The sequence below is a fragment of the Pagrus pagrus genome, assembly GCF_965226575.1.
Source record: "Pagrus pagrus genome assembly, chromosome: 5".
NCBI classification, from domain to species: Eukaryota; Metazoa; Chordata; class Actinopteri; order Spariformes; family Sparidae; genus Pagrus; species Pagrus pagrus.
Genome location: NC_140189.1, coordinates 35,152,650 through 35,172,318, shown reverse-complemented (window position 1 = coordinate 35,172,318; position 19,669 = coordinate 35,152,650). Strand labels below are relative to the sequence as shown.

General features: G+C 37.2%; 1 protein-coding gene across 2 annotated transcripts in view; it reads right to left on the bottom strand.

Moving 5' to 3' along the window:
* Positions 1–18,226: 18,226 nt before the first annotated feature.
* The window catches only part of tapt1a (transmembrane anterior posterior transformation 1a), a 28,776-nt gene continuing 27,333 nt past the window's right edge, over positions 18,227–19,669 (bottom strand). For both annotated transcript variants that reach the window (XM_084353669.1, XM_084353670.1), the window contains one exon: positions 18,227–18,985. In XM_084353669.1, coding sequence (XP_084209795.1) covers positions 18,675–18,985 — 311 coding nt within the window. In that variant the 3' untranslated portion in view covers positions 18,227–18,674. The remainder of the gene's footprint in view (positions 18,986–19,669) is intronic.

Below are 19,669 nucleotides of genomic sequence, written 5' to 3'. Positions count from 1 at the left end.
TTCCTTTTTTGGGTCAACTATTCTTTTAACCTTCCCAAAACAGAAAATGCCTACAGTACAGTCCCTAAATGTTGATTAGAAATGATGAAGAACTGTCGTTTGTTTCAGTCATTTTAATAAAAACTTTTATTTAGTGGCATATGCCACTAAATAAGTGGCATATGCCACTAAATAAGTTGCATATGCCACCGAGTCACTTTTGGTACACCATCAGTCTCTTTAGATCTCAGTGCTGTTGTAAAAAGGGTCTAAATGAAGTTCTTTCATATCAGTTCGGGATCTCGGGGCAGAATCTTCCTTTTTTGGGTCAACTATTCTTTTAACCTTCCCAAAACAGAAAATGCCTACAGTACAGTCCCTAAATGTTGATTAGAAATGATGAAGAACTGTCGTTTGTTTCAGTCATTTTAATAAAAACTTTTATTTAGTGGCATATGCCACTAAATAAGTTGCATATGCCACTAAATAATTTGCATATGCCACCGAGTCACTTTTGGTACACCATCAGTCTCTTTTGATCTCAGTGCTGTTGTAAAAAGGGTCTAAATAAAGTTGTTTCATATCAGTTTGGGATATCGGGGCAGAATCTTCCTTTTTTGGGTCAACTATTCTTTTAACCTTCCCAAAACAGAAAATGCCTACAGTACAGTCCCTAAATGTTGATTAGAAATGATGAAGAACTGTCGTTTGTTTCAGTCATTTTAATAAAAACTTTTATTTAGTGGCATATGCCACTAAATAAGTGGCATGTGCCACTAAATAAGTTGCATATGCCACCGAGTCACTTTTGGTACACCATCAGTCTCTTTAGATCTCATTGCTGTTGTAAAAAGGGTCTAAATAAAGTTGTTTCATATCAGTTTGGGATATCGGGGCAGAATCTTCCTTTTTTGGGTCAACTATTCTTTTAACCTTCCCAAAACAGAAAATGCCTACAGTACAGTCCCTAAATGTTGATTAGAAATGATGAAGAACTGTCGTTTGTTTCAGTCATTTTAATAAAAACTTTTATTTAGTGGCATATGCCACTAAATAAGTGGCATATGCCACTAAATAAGTTGCATATGCCACCGAGTCACTTTTGGTACACCATCAGTCTCTTTAGATCTCAGTGCTGTTGTAAAAAGGGTCTAAATGAAGTTCTTTCATATCAGTTCGGGATCTCGGGGCAGAATCTTCCTTTTTTGGGTCAACTATTCTTTTAACCTTCCCAAAACAGAAAATGCCTACAGTACAGTCCCTAAATGTTGATTAGAAATGATGAAGAACTGTCGTTTGTTTCAGTCATTTTAATAAAAACTTTTATTTAGTGGCATATGCCACTAAATAAGTTGCATATGCCACTAAATAATTTGCATATGCCACCGAGTCACTTTTGGTACACCATCAGTCTCTTTTGATCTCAGTGCTGTTGTAAAAAGGGTCTAAATAAAGTTGTTTCATATCAGTTTGGGATATCGGGGCAGAATCTTCCTTTTTTGGGTCAACTATTCTTTTAACCTTCCCAAAACAGAAAATGCCTACAGTACAGTCCCTAAATGTTGATTAGAAATGATGAAGAACTGTCGTTTGTTTCAGTCATTTTAATAAAAACTTTTATTTAGTGGCATATGCCACTAAATAAGTGGCATATGCCACTAAATAAGTTGCATATGCCACCGAGTCACTTTTGGTACACCATCAGTCTCTTTTGATCTCAGTGCTGTTGTAAAAAGGGTCTAAATAAAGTTGTTTCATATCAGTTTGGGATATCGGGGCAGAATCTTCCTTTTTTGGGTCAACTATTCTTTTAACCTTCCCAAAACAGAAAATGCCTACAGTACAGTCCCTAAATGTTGATTAGAAATGATGAAGAACTGTCATTTGTTTCAGTCATTTTAATAAAAACTTTTATTTAGTGGCATATGCCACTAAATAAGTGGCATATGCCACTAAATAAGTTGCATATGCCACCGAGTCACTTTTGGTACACCATCAGTCTCTTTAGATCTCATTGCTGTTGTAAAAAGGGTCTAAATGAAGTTCTTTCATATCAGTTCGGGATCTCGGGGCAGAATCTTCCTTTTTTGGGTCAACTATTCTTTTAACCTTCCCAAAACAGAAAATGCCTACAGTACAGTCCCTAAATGTTGATTAGAAATGATGAAGAACTGTCATTTGTTTCAGTCATTTTAATAAAAACTTTTATTTAGTGGCATATGCCACTAAATAAGTGGCATATGCCACTAAATAAGTTGCATATGCCACCGAGTCACTTTTGGTACACCATCAGTCTCTTTAGATCTCATTGCTGTTGTAAAAAGGGTCTAAATGAAGTTCTTTCATATCAGTTCGGGATCTCGGGGCAGAATCTTCCTTTTTTGGGTCAACTATTCTTTTAACCTTCCCAAAACAGAAAATGCCTACAGTACAGTCCCTAAATGTTGATTAGAAATGATGAAGAACTGTCGTTTGTTTCAGTCATTTTAATAAAAACTTTTATTTAGTGGCATATGCCACTAAATAAGTGGCATATGCCACTAAATAAGTTGCATATGCCACCGAGTCACTTTTGGTACACCATCAGTCTCTTTAGATCTCATTGCTGTTGTAAAAAGGGTCTAAATAAAGTTGTTTCATATCAGTTTGGGATATCGGGGCAGAATCTTCCTTTTTTGGGTCAACTATTCTTTTAACCTTCCCAAAACAGAAAATGCCTACAGTACAGTCCCTAAATGTTGATTAGAAATGATGAAGAACTGTCGTTTGTTTCAGTCATTTTAATAAAAACTTTTATTTAGTGGCATATGCCACTAAATAAGTGGCATATGCCACTAAATAAGTTGCATATGCCACCGAGTCACTTTTGGTACACCATCAGTCTCTTTTGATCTCAGTGCTGTTGTAAAAAGGGTCTAAATAAAGTTGTTTCATATCAGTTTGGGATATCGGGGCAGAATCTTCCTTTTTTGGGTCAACTATTCTTTTAACCTTCCCAAAACAGAAAATGCCTACAGTACAGTCCCTAAATGTTGATTAGAAATGATGAAGAACTGTCGTTTGTTTCAGTCATTTTAATAAAAACTTTTATTTAGTGGCATATGCCACTAAATAAGTGGCATATGCCACTAAATAAGTTGCATATGCCACCGAGTCACTTTTGGTACACCATCAGTCTCTTTAGATCTCATTGCTGTTGTAAAAAGGGTCTAAATAAAGTTGTTTCATATCAGTTTGGGATATCGGGGCAGAATCTTCCTTTTTTGGGTCAACTATTCTTTTAACCTTCCCAAAACAGAAAATGCCTACAGTACAGTCCCTAAATGTTGATTAGAAATGATGAAGAACTGTCGTTTGTTTCAGTCATTTTAATAAAAACTTTTATTTAGTGGCATATGCCACTAAATAAGTGGCATATGCCACTAAATAAGTTGCATATGCCACCGAGTCACTTTTGGTACACCATCAGTCTCTTTTGATCTCAGTGCTGTTGTAAAAAGGGTCTAAATAAAGTTGTTTCATATCAGTTTGGGATATCGGGGCAGAATCTTCCTTTTTTGGGTCAACTATTCTTTTAACCTTCCCAAAACAGAAAATGCCTACAGTACAGTCCCTAAATGTTGATTAGAAATGATGAAGAACTGTCATTTGTTTCAGTCATTTTAATAAAAACTTTTATTTAGTGGCATATGCCACTAAATAAGTGGCATATGCCACTAAATAAGTTGCATATGCCACCGAGTCACTTTTGGTACACCATCAGTCTCTTTAGATCTCATTGCTGTTGTAAAAAGGGTCTAAATGAAGTTCTTTCATATCAGTTCGGGATCTCGGGGCAGAATCTTCCTTTTTTGGGTCAACTATTCTTTTAACCTTCCCAAAACAGAAAATGCCTACAGTACAGTCCCTAAATGTTGATTAGAAATGATGAAGAACTGTCGTTTGTTTCAGTCATTTTAATAAAAACTTTTATTTAGTGGCATATGCCACTAAATAAGTGGCATATGCCACCGAGTCACTTTTGGTACACCATCAGTCTCTTTAGATCTCATTGCTGTTGTAAAAAGGGTCTAAATGAAGTTCTTTCATATCAGTTCGGGATCTCGGGGCAGAATCTTCCTTTTTTGGGTCAACTATTCTTTTAACCTTCCCAAAACAGAAAATGCCTACAGTACAGTCCCTAAATGTTGATTAGAAATGATGAAGAACTGTCGTTTGTTTCAGTCATTTTAATAAAAACTTTTATTTAGTGGCATATGCCACTAAATAAGTGGCATATGCCACTAAATAAGTTGCATATGCCACCGAGTCACTTTTGGTACACCATCAGTCTCTTTTGATCTCAGTGCTGTTGTAAAAAGGGTCTAAATAAAGTTGTTTCATATCAGTTTGGGATATCGGGGCAGAATCTTCCTTTTTTGGGTCAACTATTCTTTTAACCTTCCCAAAACAGAAAATGCCTACAGTACAGTCCCTAAATGTTGATTAGAAATGATGAAGAACTGTCATTTGTTTCAGTCATTTTAATAAAAACTTTTATTTAGTGGCATATGCCACTAAATAAGTGGCATATGCCACTAAATAAGTTGCATATGCCACCGAGTCACTTTTGGTACACCATCAGTCTCTTTAGATCTCATTGCTGTTGTAAAAAGGGTCTAAATGAAGTTCTTTCATATCAGTTCGGGATCTCGGGGCAGAATCTTCCTTTTTTGGGTCAACTATTCTTTTAACCTTCCCAAAACAGAAAATGCCTACAGTACAGTCCCTAAATGTTGATTAGAAATGATGAAGAACTGTCGTTTGTTTCAGTCATTTTAATAAAAACTTTTATTTAGTGGCATATGCCACTAAATAAGTGGCATATGCCACCGAGTCACTTTTGGTACACCATCAGTCTCTTTAGATCTCATTGCTGTTGTAAAAAGGGTCTAAATGAAGTTCTTTCATATCAGTTCGGGATCTCGGGGCAGAATCTTCCTTTTTTGGGTCAACTATTCTTTTAACCTTCCCAAAACAGAAAATGCCTACAGTACAGTCCCTAAATGTTGATTAGAAATGATGAAGAACTGTCGTTTGTTTCAGTCATTTTAATAAAAACTTTTATTTAGTGGCATATGCCACTAAATAAGTGGCATATGCCACTAAATAAGTTGCATATGCCACCGAGTCACTTTTGGTACACCATCAGTCTCTTTAGATCTCATTGCTGTTGTAAAAAGGGTCTAAATAAAGTTGTTTCATATCAGTTTGGGATATCGGGGCAGAATCTTCCTTTTTTGGGTCAACTATTCTTTTAACCTTCCCCAAACAGAAAATTACTACAGTACAGTCCCTAAATGTTGATTAGAAATGATGAACAACTGTCATTTGTTTCAGTCATTTTAATAAAAACATTAATTTAGTGGCATATGCAACTAAATATGTGGCATATGCCACTGAGTCACTGTTGGCACACAGTCAGTCACTTCCGATCTCAGTGCTGTTGTGAAAAGGGTCTAAATGAAGTTCTTTTATATCAGATCGGGATCTTGGGGCAGAATCTTCCTTTTTTGGGTCAACTATTCCTTTAACCTTCCCCAAACAGAAAATCCCCACATTACAGTCACTAAATGTTGATAAGAAATGATGAACAACTGTTGTTTGTTTCAGTCATTTTCATAACAACTTAAATTTTGTAGTATATGCCACAAAACAAGTGGCATATGCCACTAAATAAGTGGCATGTGCCACCGAGTCACTGTTTGCACACCGTCAGTCACTTCCGGTGCTGTTGTGAAAAGGGTCTAAATGAAGTTCTTTTATATCAGTTCGGGATCTTGGGGCAGAATCTTCCTTTTTTGGGTCAACTATTCTTTTAACCTTCCCCAAACAGAAAATGCCTACAGTACAGTCCCTAAATATTAATTAAAAATGATGAACAACTTTTGTTTGTTTCAGTCATTTTAATAAAAACTTGAATTATTACAAGTTGCATATGCCACTGCCACGAGTCACTTTTGGCACACCATCAGTCTCTTTTGATCTCAGTGCTGTTGTAAAAACGGTCTAAATGAAATTCTTTCATGTCAGTTTGGGATCTTGGCGCAGAATCTTCCTTTTTTGGGTCTACTATGCCTTTAACCTTCCCCAAACAAAAAATGTCTACAGTACAGTCCCTAAATGTTGATTAGAAATGATGAACAACTTTCGTTTGTTTCAGTCACTTTAATAAAAACATCAATTTAGTGGCATATGCCACTAAATAAGTGGCATGTGCCACTGAGTCACTGTTGGCACACAGTCAGTCACTTTCGATCTCAGTGCTGCCCTAAAAAGGGTCTAAATGACGTTCTTTCATATCAGTTTGGGATCTCTGGGCAGAATCTTCCTTTTTTGGGTCAACTATTCTTTTAACCTTCCCCAAACAGAAAATGCCTACAGTACAGTCCCTAAATGTTGATTAAAAATGATGAAGAACTGTCGTTTGTTTCAGTCATTTTAATAAGAACTTGAATTTAGTGGCATATGCCACTAAATAAGTTGCATATGCCACTGAGTCACTGTTGGCACACCATCAGTCTCTTTAGATCTCATTGCTGTTGTAAAAAGGGTCTAAATAAAGTTGTTTCATATCAGTTTGGGATATCGGGGCAGAATCTTCCTTTTTTGGGTCAACTATTCTTTTAACCTTCCCAAAACAGAAAATGCCTACAGTACAGTCCCTAAATGTTGATTAGAAATGATGAAGAACTGTTGTTTGTTTCAGTCATTTCAATAAAAACTTTTATTTAGTGGCATATGCCACTAAATAAGTGGCATATGCCACCGAGTCACTATTTGCACACCATCAGTCTCTTTAGATCTCATTGCTGTTGTAAAAAGGGTCTAAATAAAGTTGTTTCATATCAGTTTGGGATATCGGGGCAGAATCTTCCTTTTTTGGGTCAACTATTCTTTTAACCTTCCCAAAACAGAAAATGCCTACAGTACAGTCCCTAAATGTTGATTAGAAATGATGAAGAACTGTCGTTTGTTTCAGTCATTTTAATAAAAACTTTTATTTAGTGGCATATGCCACTAAATAAGTGGCATATGCCACCGAGTCACTATTTGCACACCATCAGTCTCTTTAGATCTCATTGCTGTTGTAAAAAGGGTCTAAATAAAGTTGTTTCATATCAGTTTGGGATATCGGGGCAGAATCTTCCTTTTTTGGGTCAACTATTCTTTTAACCTTCCCAAAACAGAAAATGCCTACAGTACAGTTCCTAAATGTTGATTAGAAATGATGAAGAACTGTCGTTTGTTTCAGTCATTTTAATAAAAACATCAATTTAGTGGCATATGCCACTAAATAAGTGGCATATGCCACTGAGTCACTGTTGGCACACAGTTAGTCACTTTCGATCTCAGTGCTGCCCTAAAAAGGGTCTAAATGAAGTTCTTTCATATCAGTTTGGGATCTCGGGGCAGAATCTTCCTTTTTTGGGTCAACTATTCTTTTAACCTTCCCAAAACAGAAAATGCCTACAGTACAGTCCCTAAATGTTGACTAGAAATGATGAACAACTGTTGTTTGTTTCAGTCATTTTAATAAAAACTTTTATTTAGTGGCATATGCCACTAAATAAGTGGCATATGCCACTAAATAAGTTGCATATGCCACCGAGTCACTTTTGGTACACCATCAGTCTCTTTTGATCTCAGTGCTGTTGTAAAAAGGGTCTAAATAAAGTTGTTTCATATCAGTTTGGGATATCGGGGCAGAATCTTCCTTTTTTGGGTCAACTATTCTTTTAACCTTCCCAAAACAGAAAGTGCCTACAGTACAGTCCCTAAATGTTGATTAGAAATGATGAAGAACTGTCATTTGTTTCAGTCATTTTAATAAAAACTTTTATTTAGTGGCATATGCCACTAAATAAGTGGCATATGCCACTAAATAAGTTGCATATGCCACCGAGTCACTTTTGGTACACCATCAGTCTCTTTTGATCTCAGTGCTGTTGTAAAAAGGGTCTAAATAAAGTTGTTTCATATCAGTTTGGGATATCGGGGCAGAATCTTCCTTTTTTGGGTCAACTATTCTTTTAACCTTCCCAAAACAGAAAATGCCTACAGTACAGTCCCTAAATGTTGATTAGAAATGATGAAGAACTGTCATTTGTTTCAGTCATTTTAATAAAAACTTTTATTTAGTGGCATATGCCACTAAATAAGTGGCATATGCCACCGAGTCACTTTTGGTACACCATCAGTCTCTTTAGATCTCATTGCTGTTGTAAAAAGGGTCTAAATGAAGTTCTTTCATATCAGTTCGGGATCTCGGGGCAGAATCTTCCTTTTTTGGGTCAACTATTCTTTTAACCTTCCCAAAACAGAAAATGCCTACAGTACAGTCCCTAAATGTTGATTAGAAATGATGAAGAACTGTCGTTTGTTTCAGTCATTTTAATAAAAACTTTTATTTAGTGGCATATGCCACTAAATAAGTGGCATATGCCACTAAATAAGTTGCATATGCCACCGAGTCACTTTTGGTACACCATCAGTCTCTTTAGATCTCATTGCTGTTGTAAAAAGGGTCTAAATAAAGTTGTTTCATATCAGTTTGGGATATCGGGGCAGAATCTTCCTTTTTTGGGTCAACTATTCTTTTAACCTTCCCAAAACAGAAAATGCCTACAGTACAGTCCCTAAATGTTGATTAGAAATGATGAAGAACTGTCGTTTGTTTCAGTCATTTTAATAAAAACTTTTATTTAGTGGCATATGCCACTAAATAAGTGGCATATGCCACTAAATAAGTTGCATATGCCACCGAGTCACTGTTGGCACACCATCAGTCTCTTTAGATCCTACTGCTGTTGTAAAAAGGGTCTAAATGAAGTTCTATCATATCAGTTTGGGATTTCGGCTCAGAACCTTCCTTTTTGGTTTCAAAGGTTCTTCTACACTTCCTGTAATATGAAACTGATAATGCATACAGTCCTTAAATGTTAACTAGAAATGATGAACAACTGTCGTTTGTTTCATTCCTTTTAATAAAAACATCAATTTAGTGGCATATGCCACTAAATAAGTGGCATACGCCACCGAGTCACTGTTGGCACACCATCAGTCTCTTTAGATCTCATTGCTGTTGTAAAAAGGGTCTAAATAAAGTTGTTTCATATCAGTTTGGGATCTCGGGGCAGAATCTTCCTTTTTTGGGTCAACTATGCTTTTAACCTTTCCCAAACAAAAAATGTCTACAGTACAGTCCCTAAATGTTGATTAAAAATGATGAAGAACTGTCGTTTGTTTCAGTCATTTTAATAAAAACTTTTATTTAGTGGCATATGCCACTAAACAAGTGGCATATGCCACTAAATAAGTTGCATATGCCACCGAGTCACTGTTGGCACACCATCAGTCTCTTTAGATCCTACTGCTGTTGTAAAAAGGGTCTAAATGAAGTTCTTTCATATCAGTTTGGGATCTTGGTGCAGAATCTTCCTTTTTTGGGTCAACTATGCTTTTAACCTTCCCCAAGCAAAAAATGTCTACAGTACAGTCCCTAAATGTTGATTAAAAATGATGAACAACTGTCGTTTGTTTCAGTCATTTTGATAAAAACATCAATTTAGTGGCATATGCCACTAAATAAGTGGCATATGCCACCGAGTCACTTTTGGCACACCATTAGTCTCTTTCGATCTCAGTGCTGTTGTAAAAAGGGTCTAAATGAAGTTCTTTCATATCAGTTTGGGATTTCGGCGCAGAATCTTCATTTTTGGTTTCAAAGGTTCTTCTAACCTTCCTGTTATATGAAACTGATAATACCTACAGTCCCTAAATGTTAATTAGAAATGATGAGCAACTTTCGTGTTTCAGTCATTTTAATAAAGACTTAAATTTAGTGGCATATGCCACTAAACAAGTGGCATATGCCACCGAGTCACTGTTGGCACACAGTCAGTCACTTTCGATCTCAGTGCTGTTCTAAAAAGGGTCTCAACAAAGTTCTTTCATATCAGTTTGGGATCTCGGGGCAGAATCTTTCTTTTTGGTTTCAAGGGTTCTTCTAACCTCCCTGTAATATGAAACTAATAATACCTACAGTCCCTTAAAGTTAATTAGAAATGATAAACAAATGTCGTTTGCTTCAGTCATTTTAATTAACACTTGAATTTAGTGGCATATGCCACTAAACAAGTGGCATATGCCACTAAATAAGTTGCATGTGCCACCGAGTTACTTTTGGCACACCATCAGTCTCTTTTGATCTCAGTGCTGTTGTAAAAAGGGTGGCATACGCCACTAAATAAGTTGCATGTGCCACGAGTCACTTTTGGCACACCATCAGTCTCTTTTGATCTCAGTGCTGTTGTAAAAAGGGTCTAAATGAAGTTCTTTCATATCAGTTTGGGATTTCGGCTCAGAACCTTCCTTTTTGGTTTCAAAGGTTCTTCTACCCTTCCTGTAATATGAAACTGATAATCCATACAGTCCCTAAATGTCAATTAGAAATGATGAACAACTTTCGTTTGTTTCAGTCATTTTAATAAAAACATTAATTTAGTGGCATATGCCACTAAATAAGTTGCATGTGCCACCGAGTCACTGTTGGCACACCATCAGTCTCTTTAGATCTCACTGCCGTTGTAAAAAGGGTCTAAATGAAGTTCTTTCATATCAGTTTGGGATTTCGGCGCAGAATCTTCATTTTTGGTTTCAAAGGTTCTTCTAACCTTCCTGTTATATGAAACTGATAATACCTACAGTCCCTAAATGTTAATTAGAAATGATGAGCAACTTTCGTGTTTCAGTCATTTTAATAAAGACTTAAATTTAGTGGCATATGCCACTAAATAAGTTGCATATGCCACCGAGTCACTGTTGGCACACCATCAGTCTCTTTAGATCCTACTGCTGTTGTAAAAAGGGTCTAAATGAAGTTCTTTCATATCAGTTTGGGATCTTGGTGCAGAATCTTCCTTTTTTGGGTCAACTATGCTTTTAACCTTCCCCAAGCAAAAAATGTCTACAGTACAGTCCCTAAATGTTGATTAAAAATGATGAACAACTGTCGTTTGTTTCAGTCATTTTGATAAAAACATCAATTTAGTGGCATATGCCACTAAATAAGTGGCATATGCCACCGAGTCACTTTTGGCACACCATTAGTCTCTTTCGATCTCAGTGCTGTTGTAAAAAGGGTCTAAATGAAGTTCTTTCATATCAGTTTGGGATTTCGGCGCAGAATCTTCATTTTTGGTTTCAAAGGTTCTTCTAACCTTCCTGTTATATGAAACTGATAATACCTACAGTCCCTAAATGTTAATTAGAAATGATGAGCAACTTTCGTGTTTCAGTCATTTTAATAAAGACTTAAATTTAGTGGCATATGCCACTAAACAAGTGGCATATGCCACCGAGTCACTGTTGGCACACAGTCAGTCACTTTCGATCTCAGTGCTGTTCTAAAAAGGGTCTCAACAAAGTTCTTTCATATCAGTTTGGGATCTCGGGGCAGAATCTTTCTTTTTGGTTTCAAGGGTTCTTCTAACCTCCCTGTAATATGAAACTAATAATACCTACAGTCCCTTAAAGTTAATTAGAAATGATAAACAAATGTCGTTTGCTTCAGTCATTTTAATTAACACTTGAATTTAGTGGCATATGCCACTAAACAAGTGGCATATGCCACTAAATAAGTTGCATGTGCCACCGAGTTACTTTTGGCACACCATCAGTCTCTTTTGATCTCAGTGCTGTTGTAAAAAGGGTGGCATACGCCACTAAATAAGTTGCATGTGCCACGAGTCACTTTTGGCACACCATCAGTCTCTTTTGATCTCAGTGCTGTTGTAAAAAGGGTCTAAATGAAGTTCTTTCATATCAGTTTGGGATTTCGGCTCAGAACCTTCCTTTTTGGTTTCAAAGGTTCTTCTACCCTTCCTGTAATATGAAACTGATAATCCATACAGTCCCTAAATGTCAATTAGAAATGATGAACAACTTTCGTTTGTTTCAGTCATTTTAATAAAAACATTAATTTAGTGGCATATGCCACTAAATAAGTTGCATGTGCCACCGAGTCACTGTTGGCACACCATCAGTCTCTTTAGATCTCACTGCCGTTGTAAAAAGGGTCTAAATGAAGTTCTTTCATATCAGTTTGGGATTTCGGCGCAGAATCTTCATTTTTGGTTTCAAAGGTTCTTCTAACCTTCCTGTTATATGAAACTGATAATACCTACAGTCCCTAAATGTTAATTAGAAATGATGAGCAACTTTCGTGTTTCAGTCATTTTAATAAAGACTTAAATTTAGTGGCATATGCCACTAAACAAGTGGCATATGCCACCGAGTCACTGTTGGCACACAGTCAGTCACTTTCGATCTCAGTGCTGTTCTAAAAAGGGTCTCAACAAAGTTCTTTCATATCAGTTTGGGATCTCGGGGCAGAATCTTTCTTTTTGGTTTCAAGGGTTCTTCTAACCTCCCTGTAATATGAAACTAATAATACCTACAGTCCCTTAAAGTTAATTAGAAATGATAAACAAATGTCGTTTGCTTCAGTCATTTTAATTAACACTTGAATTTAGTGGCATATGCCACTAAACAAGTGGCATATGCCACTAAATAAGTTGCATGTGCCACCGAGTTACTTTTGGCACACCATCAGTCTCTTTTGATCTCAGTGCTGTTGTAAAAAGGGTGGCATACGCCACTAAATAAGTTGCATGTGCCACGAGTCACTTTTGGCACACCATCAGTCTCTTTTGATCTCAGTGCTGTTGTAAAAAGGGTCTAAATGAAGTTCTTTCATATCAGTTTGGGATTTCGGCTCAGAACCTTCCTTTTTGGTTTCAAAGGTTCTTCTACCCTTCCTGTAATATGAAACTGATAATCCATACAGTCCCTAAATGTCAATTAGAAATGATGAACAACTTTCGTTTGTTTCAGTCATTTTAATAAAAACATTAATTTAGTGGCATATGCCACTAAATAAGTTGCATGTGCCACCGAGTCACTGTTGGCACACCATCAGTCTCTTTAGATCTCACTGCCGTTGTAAAAAGGGTCTAAATGAAGTTCTTTCATATCGGTTTGGGATCTTGGCGCAGAATCTTCCTTTTTTGGGTCAACTATGCTTTTAACCTTCCCCAAACAGAAAATGCCTACAGTACAGTCACAAAATGTTGATTTGTTGAAATGTTGACTTTCGTTTGTTTCAGTAATTTTAATAAAAAAACTTAAATTCAGTGGCATATGCCACTAAACAAGTGGCATATGCCACTAAATAAGTTGCATGTGCCACCGAGTCACTGTTGGCACACAGTCAGTCACTTTCAATCTCAGTGCCGCTCTAAAAAGGGTCTAAATGAAGTTCTTTCATATCAGTTTGGGATCTTGGCGCAGAATCTTCATTTTTGGTTTCAAAGGTTCTTCTAAGCCTCCTGTAATATGAAACTGATAATACTTACCGTCCCTAAATGTTAATTAGAAATGATGAACAACTTTCGTTTGTTTCAGTCATTTTAATAAAAACTTGAATTTAGTGTCATATGCCGCTAAAGAAGTGGCATAGGCCACTAAATAAGTTGCGTGTGCCACCAAGTCACTTTTGGCACACCATCAGTCTCTTTCGATCTCAGTGCTGTTGTAAAAAGGGTGTAAATGAAGTTCTTTCATATCAGTTTGGGATTTTGGCGCAGAATCTTCGTTTTTGGTTTCAAAGGCTCTTCTAACCTTCCTGTAATATGAAACTGATAATACTTACCGTCCCTAAATGTTAATTAGAAATGATGAACAACTTTCGTTTGTTTCAGTCATTTCAATAAAAACTTGAATTTAGTGGCATATGCTGCTAAAGAAGTGGCATAGGCCACTAAATAAGTTGCGTCTGCCACCGAGTCACTTTTGGCACACCATCAGTCTCTTTCGATCTCAGTGCTGTTGTAAAAAGGGTCTAAATGAAGTTCTTTCATATCAGTTTGGGATTTTGGCGCAGAATCTTCGTTTTTGGTTTCAAAGGCTCTTCTAACCTTCCTGTTATATGAAACTGATAATACCTACAGTCCCTAAATGTTAATTAGAAATGATGAACAACTTTCATTTGTTTCAGTCATTTCAATAAAAACTTAAATTTAGTGGCATATGCCACTAAATAAGTTGCATGTGCCAGGAGTCACTGTTGGCACACCGTCAGTCACTTTCAACCTCAGTGCTGCTGTAAAAAGGGTCTAAATAAAGTTGTTTCATATCAGTTTGGGATCTCGGGGGAGAATCTTCCTTTTTCGGGTCAACTATTCTGTTAACATTCCCCAAACAGAAATAACCCACAGTACCTGAATGTTACTGAAAAATAATAAACATTTGTCGCTTGTTTCAGCTTGTTATTGGCATATGCCACTGAGACAAAAGTAGACCATCATTCTCCAGAAAATTGAGGGAAAAAAGTAAAAAATTTAAGAGAAAATTTGAGAGGAAAAAGTCAGAATTTTGAGAAAAAGTCAAGGGGAAAAAAAAGTCAGAATTTTAAGAGAAAATTGGCAACAAAAGTACAAATTTTCAGAAAAAGTTGAGGGAAAAAAAGTCAGAATTTTGAGGAGAAACTTTTGAGTGGAAAGTCAGAATTCTCAGAAAGTTGAGGGAAAAAAGTATAAAAATGTTAGAGAAAAGTTCAGAGGAAAAAAGTCAGAAATTTGAGAGAAAAGTTTGAAAGAAGAAGAAGAAAAGAAGAAGAATTTTGAGAAAAAGTTAAGGGAGTCAGGGCGGAGTCAGAATTTTAAGAGAAAATTGGCAGCAAAAGTCAAAATTTTCAGAAAAAGTTGAGGGGAAAAAAGTCAGAATTTTGAGGATAAACTTTTGAGCGGAAATTCAGAATTTTAAGAAAAAGTTTGAAAAGAAGGTCTTTCTGAGAATTCTTAGAAAAAGTTGAAAAAAGTCAGAATTTTGAGGAAAAGTTTTTTAAAAAAGTCAGAATTCTCAAAAAAGTTGAGGGAATTGAGTCAAAAATGAGAAAATTTGAGAGGGAAAAAAAGTCAGAATTTTGAGGAGAAACTTTTGGGCGGAAAGTCAGAATTTTAAGAGAAAAGTTCCAAGTAGATTGTGAGCAGGTTGGACCTGCTGATTGGCTTGCTCAACTTGATTGCTGACACGGGATTGGTCAGAGGGAGGAGAGGAGCCCTTTTCGAACTGCCGGTTGACTGCAGTCTCCCTCTCCACCAATCTTCCACCCCCAACCCAGATCAGCATCAAAAAATACTTGGTGTCACACATGAAATGTCTTTTTCCCCACTTGGTTTCACACGACATCCTAAAAAAAATTGCTCCGTTTCACACATGAAAAAAAAAAAAAAAAGTCTTTGGAGCAGGTGGAGGGGCTAACTGGCAGAGATGAGAGATGGTGAAACGCTGTTTTAAAAAAAAAAAAAAAAAGCGACCAACTCCTCCGTCTGGCTTTCAGCCATGGCTCTCCATGCGGCTACCGCTACACACATAAACAAGGACGCGGGTAAGAAAGCACGTCACTGCCCGTAATTCGCTATGATTGGTCGGTCAGGTTGACGACGTAATACGTTTGGTGCGTCGGTGCATAGAACTGCAATTTATAGAATGTGCCCTAGACGATCCTACGATCTCTGCACACAACACTTGGTTTCACGCATTGACGAAAAACGGAACAAATGAGTGAGCTGTCTTTGACAGACGAGTGTGATTGTTTAACGAGTGAAAATGTCTCAATGTTGTAAAACTGAGCTTTGCATTGTTTTTCAAGGTGTTCAAGACTTTACAATAACATCCAGACAAGTCAAATGACCTGTAGTAACAGAAACTGCAGACAGGGAAGTGAGTCAAGTTTACTGATTGTGTCGCTGACTGAAACTTTAGTTGTAGTTTCACATCTGTAGGAAGTTTGTCTCATCCTGACTCAAAATGAGGAAGCTGATTTAACAGCAAAATATCTGAGGCTCAACGTTTTTGACAAATGTGGAATATCTTTGAAAAACATACAAAAAATACATAGTTCTGCACATTGTGACAAAAAAACCAACACAGTTAAGAAACAAACTTTTATTAATCTAAAAGGGGGTCATTTCATACAATATCGAGGTAGGAATTAAATAAGGAACCAAACAGATGAAACAAAGCAGGCAGTGTACTGGACCATCGCAGCTTGCATAAGAACACTTCAGTCTCATCTCCATCAGCTTGGTTGAGCCCAGCTGGGTCCAGTTGTGGCTGCTGTCCACTGCAGACTGGGACCAGTGAGGCTCAGCCAGCTGACAGTGGACAGAGACCACAGCGAGACTGAGCTCAGACCGCTGGAGACAAGACAATTGACAAAACCACATGAAGGACTGAGGAGAGTCAGATTTCATGAGCAATACATGTTTTTCATATCACAACTGGCAGCTCCAAAAATAGAACAATCTTCTTATCTTATTACAACGGTAATGAACATTATAAAGAACCTCTATTCTTTAAAACTTTAAATATGAGTTTTTATTACAACAGCTTCTGATGAGGCAACTTTAAATATTACTGCCAGTCATATGTTAGACTGTAATTAACAGGGCAGTAAACCACATTTTAAATTCCAAAATAAATTGAGAAATAATCAAACTCAAAGAAAAGTGATTTCTGTTGTAGATTATTTTAAAAAAACTTAGTGGGATTTAATTTGAATTAATGGTGATTACTCATATTGTTATATTTTGTCCCGTATTTCTCTAAATAATTCTGCTAAAACTACTCGGCTTACAGCACAAAACTACTGTAGAATTGCTTAATGAAAATGAAAAAAACCATAAAGTGCTACATAACGTACCATCAATTTCAACTGATTTGGACCAAATAACAAAAGTCCTGACACAAGTTAAATATTTGGCATGGCTGCTGGACCCTGATGGCCTGGCACTGGATAGTTAATCTCTCATAGAATAATATATTTTTTTTTTTTCAAATGAAATGTGATGATATAATTAGTCTATTAAATACTGAATTTACAGATGTTTCATTGCAATAAAAGAAAAGTTTAAATCTAAGCAAACAATTTCACAAAGGTCAGTCAACAAAATGTAAAACACACATGCAAAAAAGGCATTTTGTCGTGGAAATATTGCTTCTATTTTCTAAGATGTAAACATTAGAACATTACTGGAGCGTCGGATGGGAAACATACGTCGTATTTAAGACAATACGGTCCGTCAGTGCAAACATTCTCGAGACGAATAATGAATGAAATATCATTTTAAAATGAAATGACTGGTTACTTGGTGAAGGATGTGTAATGTGATTGAAGTGATCATAACCTTTTTTCTAACTATAATAAATTATTTTCTGATAAAGATTTGTTGCCTAACATACTGTATATAAAGCGATTAGAAAATGTACCCTAAGCAAGAAGTAAACTATGATTATCTTGAGCATTTTATTAACAAACCAGAAATTGTCTTTTTGATAGTTTTAAGTGGACCTGTGAAATACGTCTGGCTTTGTAAGCGGCTGGTTGAAGCAGCAGTTTTACTGTCGGCAGCATTTGACCAGCAACCTCTGTTAATGTCGCGCGCTGACTGGTTGCTTTAATGAAAGGTCTTTTAGTTGCTGAAGGCGCCGTGTGGCCTGCAAATGACTTTATCTGTTGGCTGTGTAAACAAAAGGCTCTACTTAAGGCTCTGATTTAAAGTCACTCTTCTGAGTCACGTTCACGACTCCATCAACTGATAAAAAACGATGCTTCGTTTCAAAATTCCAACCAGAACTGAGCAGTTAATGGAGCGAGCAGCGATGCATAGACTCTAATATTATCAGTTTGGGACTAATTGGAGCTGTGCTCCCTGATATTTTGACCCCTTCAAACAAACCAGTGTCTATTTGTGACCCCTCGTCAGCAGTGTGGACAGTTTGTGACAAGTACAGACAAAAAGTCTTGTTCCTGTTTTCTTTTTAATTTGAGTTTCAGACACCTGAAAAGATAAATTTGGCTGTAATTCACGAGACAAAAAGCTTAACATTAAAGAAATGTCTCAATAAACATCACTTTGTTTTGGTCAAAAATATGTTTTTCTGCCTGGTTAGTGATTTTGTGTCCCACCAGATTTGTGGGATTATTTACAATAATTTGTGCAGGACACTTATTAGCTAATTCCAGATCCAGTGTCTGATTGTAAAGGCTGTGCTGCGTTTTAAAACCAGGCTGTTTTTTCTCACATTTGACAGATATGTTGAATGACACTTGATACTTTACAGAAACAAACCTAATGAAACACGATGTCGTTTCCTTTAATGTGAGTTTGGAAGTTTGTCTGTTTTGTGGCTCCTGAACAAACTGAGAAGATTCTCTCCTTCTGGTCCCAGTGCTGCTCAGACAGGAAGTGCTTGTGTGCTCTCACACATATGCTGTTTCTCACACACACACACACACACACACACACACACACTCCGACATCACAGTTCATCCTGACGACTGAGCTGCCACAGTCACACTCTATCTCCTGCTGTTCGTCAGCCAGCTGAAGTTTTCGTTGTCAAACTTCTCGACTTCAGGCTCCGAGAACAGCAGGATCGGCTGACACCAAGCGTCCATGTCCACAATAATTTACTATATTGCCACCGACTTTAATAAATACTCAGCTTTCTGCTGCTGTTGGCCAGGAGAGCCCTCTGCGCTCTGTCTTTCCTGAGTGGTTAATCGCTACATCAGCGGCTGCCGCTGCTCAGTCGATGCGGTTACCACAGATTGTGAAACGGTCGATCTCCAGCAGGTCTTTTTTGGGAGTCCTGTGCTTCAGTTCAGAGGCTCCTTGTGCCTCGCCCTCCTCTTCTTTGGAGAGTGATGGTAAAGGTTGTTCAGGCTCAGGTGGGGGAGTTGGAGGACGGCTTGCTGGAGCAGCAGGGGAGGCAGCAGTGGCTGGGGGAGGGAACAAGTCAGTCCTGGGAATCGGCTGGGTGGTCACAGAGGAGGAGGAGGAGGAAGACGATGGTTGGCTGCAGGGTTTGGCAGACATCTTATCCACCTTGGATTCACCTGGAAAGAACAGTAGAACAAAATAATGTCATGATATGGGAATTTCTAACTTTCATATAATAACTTAAAACTATAGATATCCAATATCATGTTCGATACCAGGGGTTAAACTTGAGACAACATTGAGGGCATCAACAATAGTTTACTGAGACATCTTGTTTACAGCTTTAGTGATCTACCTCTTGAAAGTCTTTATAGAGGTTGGTCCTTTATGTGCTTTGCTAAATTTGTTGTGTTAGCATGTGGTTAGCACTGGTCTGTAGCATTGCCTCAAATTTGAATTATTTTCCTGCTGATTTCTTTGTCAACCAAAACCTGTTTCACTTTTTAATTAGCTATCACTCCAAAAGAAAACGAATGAGACGTGTGATGCCCACATAGCTCCTCTCACTCCCTCACCTGTGTTTGCTGTCAGACAGAAGAGAGAGCGAGAAAGTGAAGCTGGTGTACAGACGCTGCAGAAAATTAGAACTGAAACTGTTTCAAATATTCAGAATCGATTTGTATGGATGAAAAGGTATTTGTGACTACATTAGAACAAAACAAATTCCCTATGGATTAGGGCTGCACAATTAATCGAATTTTAATCACGATCACAATTTTGGCTGCCACGATTAAATTAAGATGATCGTCGCGATATTAACTTTTAAAAAGCGGGTTTAGTCAGCCAACCACCAGGGGGCG